This window comes from Dermacentor silvarum, chromosome 10 (assembly GCF_013339745.2).
Source record: "Dermacentor silvarum isolate Dsil-2018 chromosome 10, BIME_Dsil_1.4, whole genome shotgun sequence".
Lineage (NCBI taxonomy): Eukaryota > Metazoa > Arthropoda > Arachnida > Ixodida > Ixodidae > Dermacentor > Dermacentor silvarum.
The window spans coordinates 39058105-39067370 of NC_051163.1; the positions used below are offsets into that span (position 1 = coordinate 39058105).

The 9266-nt window shown below is 46.8% G+C and overlaps 1 protein-coding gene across 1 annotated transcript; it reads left to right on the forward strand.

The window, feature by feature from the left end:
- The first annotated feature begins 943 nt into the window (after positions 1-943).
- Positions 944-8831, forward strand: LOC119431346 (uncharacterized). Its single transcript, XM_049657872.1, has 5 exons — positions 944-1153; positions 5531-5676; positions 7195-7278; positions 8494-8532; positions 8745-8831. Exons 1-5 carry the CDS (start codon positions 1090-1092, stop codon positions 8829-8831), a joined length of 420 nt encoding a protein of 139 aa, XP_049513829.1. The 5' UTR covers positions 944-1089.
- Positions 8832-9266: the final 435 nt, after the last annotated feature.

A 9266-nucleotide genomic window follows, 5' to 3' on the forward strand; every position in this document is an offset into this window, starting at 1 on the left:
CGCTGAAGTTTCCCTTGTTCAAACTTTGGTTTCAGTGACATTCCATATGCAGCTGGTAGAAATACATGGCAATGGAAAGCATAAAAGTCCCCCAAGTATTTACCAAATGAGGTCTGCAGAGACTAGTCTTCCAGTGATCCAGGTTGTCGTTCGATACGACAGCTTTAAACGAGAGACAACTTCGTTTCAAGATGTGTGTGTTCGGCGAGGAGTGGTGGCCATGTCTGGCAGTTATTCAACCGTCCGTGGTCACGGGAGACACGAGAAAACGACGCAACCTTGCCGCAGACCATTTAATTAAGTGATGCGCGGATTTATTTGCTACACGTTGAAAATTTCCCGATGTCATGCGCTCACAGGGTTTGGACTCGACGTGAAGCCAAACAATTTCGCAGAGCAAAAGCCCACCCTCAATTGAAGCTGCGCACGAAAGCAAAAGCTAGGAGCCCACCGTTTATGTACGCTGGCAGACAGAGTGGCAGAACAAGGTGAAAAAGAGGAAGGAAATCATTACCATCATCAGAGCACATCATTATTCAAATTCGGACGTAATTCCCCACTAGCTGCGTTTTCGTTTTTATTGCTTGCTTGGCTTCCGCGAAGGGCGAGGCATTCAGACGCACACTACCGAAGCAAATGTACTTGAGCCCCACCCACCGTCCAGGACCTCCTACTGCATTCACAGCTCCAGCCCACGGGTCCATTCGCTTGACTTACTTTTTATTCAAATCGCGCAGTACAAAACATAGACGGCGCCCAATCAAAAGGCAGAGCAGCTCCTGTTTATTGTCTACGCTTCGATACAACATCTAATACCGTGCCAAGACGCATCACTGCGGAAGCACATTTTGTTGTGTACTCAGGTTGGCAGAGTGCTTTCCCCAATAGGCAATATAAAAGCGAACGGATGCCAGTGCGAACCACTCTAGAAGTCAGTGCTGAGGCAAGCGATATAAAGGACGATTGTCGTAAGCCTAACAGAGGTTTTCGATTTTAATTTCAACCATCAGTCAGCCGCCCCCTTTTACACCTCGGCTGAGTCGCTGGATATACGCTCCATTACATCCGGCACACCCTTGGGAGAACACGATGCACCGATTCCTCGCAGTCGCCGTTGTTCTATGTCTCACATCACTTGTTGTTGACGCCAACGGTAAGTCTGATTTGATGCGCTGTCTTGAAACATGGCTGAAAGGTAGTCCCAGTTGTTAAGGTGTGCGAACCACTCCAAAAAGGTCAGTAGCCATCTTTGTGAACACTCTTTGAAGAAAGAAGAACGAAAAATTTAGTATTACTTCTTCGCGGGCTTAATTCGGTCAGGTAGTGCTCAGAAAAATACAAAACAGAGGGACGGACAGACAGACAGTTCCAGCTTCCTCAGCCTGCGCACGATCCAACTTACCTTCAGCAATGGAAGAAATATAAATTGCGTTTAAATGCTCTGGTTAACTCACTTCGGTCATGCGGGCAGTTAAAGCCAGTGAGCATTGCAGCGTCCAAAATAGGGGGCGCTGCGACCAGGCTTTACGCTGTCCATGACGGAGGCACGAGACAGAAAGAAATTAGGCGAGGGTACACAGGACAGCCGTTGACTGACCTTAGACGAAAATTTATAGTTAAAGAGACACTCAAACAATTTTGTACAAACGTACAGATCCGTTAGGGTAGGTCTTTTCGATCATTAAGTAACACATTTAAGCGCTCCGCGTAAAGCGTGTGATTTATTTTAATGTTTTGAATATGTACACCGCTGCCAATCGCAGCGACGCCGCTCTTCTGAGTTCTCAGCCTCCTCCTTGACGTGCGTTGGGTGAGCAATCCGATCGGCTACTCAGGTGGCGTCACGGATAATTTTTGCAACTTTATAGTGAACAAATGGTGTTCGTAATGGTTGGAATGCTGGTTAATTTGTTTATATAAGAAAGTTACAGAAAGAGAATGCACGACAATTTATCAATACACTCAAGCCCTTCCGGCTTACACCAAGTGTCGTCTGCTTATGTTCTCCGAGTTGCGCGGTCAGTGTTGGTCTCGAGCTTTCTTTTCGTGAGCACCATGGATTGCACTTGTAACGTTGTGGGCTGCAAACCTAGCAATCGGCGACATGTGAAGTTGCGACATCGTGTCCCTCTGTAAAGCAGCAGACGAGTGCGGAGTGGCAAGCAGCGCACCGGTCTGCCGGTATCCGATCGGCGCCAGCATCTACGCGGTTGCGGCCGTCACTTCACGCCGGAGGATTACTACCCCAATAGTGTCATAGCGTTTCCGAAATTCGGATGAACGGAAGCGCAAGAGGAACGGGCGTTTTGCCGGATGAGCGGATCGAGGTGCAAATGAACGGGCGGAACGGTGCAGCCGCCTGGTGGCATAGAGCTCAACCAGCCAAACGCAGATCTATTAGTGCTGTAACCAAGTGTGAAACATTTTAAACATTAAAAAAGACGACCTGTTCACGATTGCGCTCCTGCCGAAAGTTTACACCAGCAGCAAAGTAGAGTACACTTACTTAAAAGCTCTGCGCATCCAGGTGACTGCACCGCGCAGGCCGCTGATGTTTACGATAAAGCCCCTTCATCACAGCGGTAGCAGTATGGAGGTACTTTAGTTTACGCCTCCAACCATCCGTAAAAGCGCCCAGCTCGCCTGCGGTTACCGGAATACCGGACACGCTAGGCCGTCGAGACAGAACGTTCCCAACGCACGCTGCACCCGCCCCGGTGTCTTAGCAGCTATGGTGTTGCGCTGCTAAAGACGAGGTCGAGTGATCGAATCCCGGCCGCGGTGGCTGCATTTCGATAGGGGCGAAATGCCGATAGTGCAAGTTTCCCGTGCATTTGGGGCGCGTTAAAGATCCCCTGGTAGTCAAAATTAATCCGTAGTCTCCGGGAACCTTCAACAGAAGTCACAATGAGAGAAAACGTGCAGCCAGCATTCTCGTGGCGTCAAGGTATGCCAGATTTGCCAGCGCACGAAGTATTAGTTGCACCTTTTCAGTGCAATGTACCTTTTTACACCTTTGTCAGGTTCATTTCCCGCGAACACTTCCTGCTCGCGAATAAAAGTGCCAGGCAAGGCTGGCCCTTTGCGTCCTCCCTACGTGTCATTGTTTCCCCCATTTCGGGCATAAATAATCGTCACTGACTGGCAAGGCTACTTTTTCACTTCGCTAGAACCTCTACAGTGACCCAGATGCTACACAGGAATACAACTCACGCGTGAGTGAAAGGCGCCATCGAGACAACGCCACGTGAAATTGAATGCCGACAGGCGCAGCCACACCAGTTTAGGTTCCCCATGAGATAATTGCCTCTGCTAAACGATTTGCATTTGACCAATTTACCGCTTCTAAGAAGGCTAGCAATATTTTTCTGCATAAAAAGAGCAATGATTGGTCGTGAGTCTGATCACCCCACGCGCAGTGCTGCATAAACTACCTCTTGTTTGTAATCGCTTGAGAGATCGTTTAGAGACCCTCTTTAATGCGATTGTTAAACTTGGGCTACCGGGTGTGAGCCACCGGGTATGCGCTACTTTTTTAGTGAATCTCTTTCACGGCAACTTGGCTCATTGGATATTTGCCGCTCTTACTAATAATCATGATCACAAATAAAGCATCAATAACAAACCAATGACACATGTCATAAGGTTGCTAACCACACTAACGCAGCCATTCGTCTGCAGATGAAGGGTGCACAGCTAACTTTTCATTCCTTGAATTGTCCAATCGCAGCTCGCGACCGTCTCAGATCATTATTTAACTATTATTTGCTAAGAAGACACTATGTCATTTGCTTTCACCGAACTAATACTTTTCTTACGGGTTGAGTGCCTGTCAGCCTCTAAAACCAGACAAACACTTGGCAGAAAAGTGTACACGGAATGCCTATACACTGCTTACTGATGCTCTCAGTCAGCGAAATTGGCGCAATTAGAAATATTTGAGTGACAGGTAGTCACACCTGTTATGATCAAGTTTTAGCGGCCTTGTTCGATAACACCGTAGTATCCGACAGAAATTACCGGAGGGAAGTCTGGCCCTGTGATTCTTCAGCAATCGCTGTAATGATGGGTAACACGTGAATTCGTCCAATTGTCGAGCTTGCGGATAGAGTTGATATTACCGACTCAATATAAAAAGAAAAAGCTCCCCATAGCGCCCATGCCTTGAAACTGGTAACCGCATTGGAGCCACCGTGACTGCCTTGATAAAATGATGTCGGTACACAACGTGATAGTTTAGTGAAGGTGCAACATAAAAGGTTCATCGTATATAACAAAGCTATGTTTGTCGCGTCTAGTAGGGGTAAAATTGAGTTCTCAGTACGAGTCAACAGCAAGCGCAGACGACCAGACGTGATTCCGACGAGACGCACGATCGGACGCAATCCAGAATCTCGCTGTATACGGTGGCGCCATCTGGTTAGGGCGCCTGCACGCAGTAAATTTCATAAATCGCCAACGGATATTTCCCAAAAATTCACGGAATGAACTTTAAACACTATTGATGCATATGCGCTACGTGCAAATACCTAAATTTGCATTCAGGGAAAACACGGGGAAGAGGTGAGATGGAAATTCAAGACGATGAGCAAAACGAGAACAGGGTGAAAGCAGGAGCGAACGTTTCGACAAGTGGACTTGCCTTTTTCAAGGTGACATATGCCCTCCTCGGCACAGTATATATAGGTACGGTGCCGTATATATACATATACGTACCGAGGAAAGCATATGTCGCCTTCAAAAAGGCAAGTCCACTTGTCGAAACGTTGGCTTCTGCTTTCCCCTTGTTCCCGTTTTGCTCATTATATTTGCATTATATTTCGAGCAGTCGTACCGTTATATAAAACCAATTTTAGCCAATCTAGAGGTAATTACGCTGGCCCCAATGAGAAGTTCGGACATATAGCTAACATGGCGGCGCCTTTGCCGCTTCGCGCCGAGCTTTTCCTCTAACGTTAGTGCACTAACCCTACGTGCTTTAGGCTGCATGCGGATGTTCTTGTGGCGTCGGATATTACGTTTTATCGTCCTAAATGTCCAAGCAATCGTAACTTTTCTAAACATAGCAAGGCAACCAAGTCTCTTTTAATTCCCATGATCATTCTGAATTGCTGCTTTTGTAAAGAAATATTTTTGTTGAAAATGATGCTCTTGCCAAGTCACACAGCAGTTTGAAGACTGAATTAGAAAGCCTAAGCGGCAACCAAGTATTACACCCATCATTATCATGTTGGCTGAACCTACAAGAAATAGTGATGACCGAAATATGGCGACCATGACGCGCATCCGGCTCCTGCCAATCGCTTTCGGCGCTTGCAGTACACAGAAGCATGGCCTTCGAGACAGGTTACCATTACTCCATGGGTATTGTCAGTAAGGATGGGAATGGAACACCTCCTACAGCACCCGCCGTAAACACTCGCGCATATTTTTCTAGAGTACTTTTCTGGGGAAATTCCATGAAAGAAACAATTCATATCGTTGTTTTGGCTATAGTGCTCGCTCTAAGAGCAACCGTTTCGCCTCGCAGTTGACGTGATCATCGACCGGCTCAAGTCTCTGGTGAGGCAGTTGGTGCCAAACGAGGCCATGGCGCAGCAGTTCATGGACCGCATCGACAGCACACGGGAGTGCCTGCTTATGGCCAGAGACATCAACCCAGCCATAATACAGCGGGTGAACTTGCCTTGTCCCGTAGTCCGCGGAATAATATTTGCCATTTCTTTTTCTCTCACTTAACGCAGCTTGATTCGTGACAGATAAACAGTTGAGTGTGAAGCGTAGTACGCGCACAAATAGATTGGGACTAGACATGGGGACATCACCGAGTGTCAGTAGGCCTCACCACTAAATATAATTAAAAGCATAGTTTTTTTTTCCTTTTCTCGCAGTGACCTTATTCTAAAGGGCATTAGTGAACAACGCATATTTTGCTTTGAATTAGCGTGAAAGATGACGGCAACATTAAAGAAGGAACGACGCGGGCAGATTGATAGCCAATAACGAATAGCGCAGCGATGGAGCGTAATCACCAGTTCACACTTAGAGCGACGAGTGTTCAATAAGGCAGTGACGAGTGGAACTACTACTCTGCTCTCAGGGCAACGTTCACAAAGAAGACAAATCTCTCTTGGGAAGCCTACGTCTATCCGGAATAGTACTGTGGTAGAGGCCGTTAGGTGGCGCATTTGATTTTTTTACAGTATAAAATGAGAATTGAAGTGCCTGTTAATCGCGCTACTAATTACGCTTAGCGGCCTTCTCACAAATTTGGTGCCATAACCAATACAGCATATGCGAATTCAGTGACCGAGGCGATGTTTTAAGAAAAATCACCAGCCCTTCCCCTGTCGAGAAAATGGGGGTAAGCGAACCTTGTCGTGTGTGTATACATGTGACCTTCGTGGTGATGTTTTTCTTTCTCTCTCTCTCTCTCTTTGTCTCTCTCTTTATTTCGCTCTCCATCTTTCTCCATCTTTCCCTCTTTCTTTCTCTCTTTCACTCTCTCTTTCTTGCTTTCTCTCTCTCTCTCTTTTTGTCCCTGTTATGTGCCATTGAGCTTGGACCCTTTCTGCACTATCGGCAGGATCGGCCCACTTTTCAGCGTGACACCACCACCACCACCGCTGACGCTTGTGAGCCTATAAAGCTACGCTAAAAAACAGCCATGGTTCGTGCGGCTGTTGTGCAAAAACCTGTGCAGTATTTACAATGCGAGCGCCCTCTGGCTCCTCAGGCTGGGAAGAAACCCCCTTTTTATTGCCAATGGTGCCAGACAAGGACAAAATGTGACAAAGTGTTTGAACTATTAGTGTAATTGCCATCGTTCTATACAGACAGACCCATTCTTTTCCCCTTTCCACGACGATGCCCACACACAGAAAGCAGGACAAGACTAAAAGGCTGCGCACGGCCTTGTTCATTGCATCGCTCATGAAACAAGACAATGCGAAAGCAGTCACAAACGACTGTAAAACACTCTTGACGCATTTCGAAGGTGAACAGTGTCGTGCACGTGTGCTCGAATACTGATCCTTGTCACCGCAATCATCCAGCATCATTTTACCGATGCCAGTGTGCTTTCAGTGACTGTCGACTTGGATAGCGTCACGTTGTCGATCTGAAACCATACTAGAAACGTCGTAGAAATATTTTTTGTCGCCAACAGGGAGTATCGCTTTCGATCTTGTCCAGTTCACAGACGGCATCATACCGACGGCTACGGAGTGCGCCGCCAGGACTATAGGTATCTCCGATCGTACCGAAAGAAGCAACGCGGTGAGTGCCGAATGGAAAGCACTATATATCCTCAAGCTCTCATAGTTTTGTCAAAAAATTCAGATGCATATGTCCTTAACTTGACGCGTAAATCATACATTGCAGTTAACAAAACACACTTGTGACCAGCCCGGCCTGCTGTGAACGGCTTGAGTCAAAGACATGCAGCAACTGAAATCTGACCTATTTATTCGAATCAAGGTCGACACTTATCGTAGGCCAGAACTAAAAATGTCCGATGGTTCGAGAAGTGCACGCCGGCTCTCACCTCTCTTCGTGCGGCGTCAAAAGTTCAGCTTTTCTGCATGATTTAGCGTGGAAGCTTGGGCGTGTTGGTCTTGTTGACTTTGTCATCTAGCGGAAGAGGTCGTGACGTAACGAAGGGGCAAATGTTCAAGTAGAGTGTACTAGAATGGGGGGGTGGGTGGAGCGGACGCCTTGGCAAGCGCCGCGGGTGAAGCAAAAAACGTCGAAATTGTGGCTGCGCTGCCGTTGCCTTATTCTGAAGCTCCGGCCAATAAACGTTGACTCCTGCTGTTTCGGCAGCGCCCATTGGCTGAGGCGAGCTCACGGGCTGAGTAGCTGCCTTCTGCACCGTCGTTGTCGCGTCGTTTGCATTCTTTCCGCCGCTCTGCTTCCATCTTATATACAATGGATCGGTGGGGAATAATATCAGTGTTGCCGCCACCGAGCATCTCAACTAGATGCAGCAGAGTAAAACACCTGTCAAAGCTCCATGCAGCTGCGGTAGGTTCTCCGACGCGATAAGCGCCCGGCCGGCGCGCAGGGCCGCTCATTCAGGAGAAAGCGACGGTGGCGCTACCAGCTTTTCAATAAAAAAAAAGCCTCAGCGGGGAGCCTGCGTTGCACCCACTCCCCCTGTCTAGTACACTCTAGTTCGAGTATAACGAAGTATGCTTCCTTAAGCCGGTGACTTCGCAATATATACCCCACGCTATATTTGTAAAGATACGGCAACATGTGAGGAAGCACGTATTGTGTAATTAAAATGGCATAAGTGTGCCCTTCACACTTAGAACACTGCGCGCTAGGGCAGTCATCAGATTTTTGAAGAATTCCGGGCTTTAAACGAGGATAAGCCCCTGCTCACAAAATGAATTAAATAAGGACACTCTCTTAGCCATGGGTAATATGGAACTCATCCAATAACACTATGACATGAAATTTTCAGCGCTGTATTTTTGTACTTTGCAGCTAAGAACTTGCTTTCAAGAGAGGGCCGACAGGTTCAAGGCAAGTATATTGTTCTTATTTTGTTCTGTAAAAACTGTTCTTGTATTTGTTTGCAGTAGAACCCATCTATATATTGTTGCTTAGTTAAATATTCCTTCAAATTACTTTGTTTCTTGATGATCTCCATAAAATATTAGCACCACTGAAGGCTAGCCCCACCTCAATCAACATAACGACAAGTAACGTTTCTGTAAACAATTCAAAAATTGCAGCGTAAGAAACGGCGCAGGTATGGTGCACTGAATAGGTCGACCCTGCTCTTTCCTTACATTCGAGTGCACACCAACAGACCCGAATAAGTTCTCTATTACAATTCGCACGTTCCAACGCCCTGTCCACAAGGAAGTCAAATGACTTCTGTTTCTTTGTGAAGTAGGATAAGCGTTCAGTACTAATTAAAGTTTTGACAGGAATACCAAATGCACAAAGCATCCCGTATTCGTCTGCACGAGTAATTAATACCTAATAGCCAATCCCAGCCAAAATACGCTTCAAACATGGCGACTGATCTAAAGAAGACAATGGTTTAAAGCACAGCTTTAGACGAATCACAATTTGTTAAGAGTTAGAAAGACACCACGAGAGAGAGAGAGAAATTTATTTATAGAAAGGCAGAGAGGTCGGCCTAAGCCTGCTATTAAAACCAAGCTTTGTCGTTTTCCAATAGGCAACCAGCGGTATGACACCCGACGAGATGATCATGTTCGACAATGCAGGGGTGAGTGTCTGGAGTG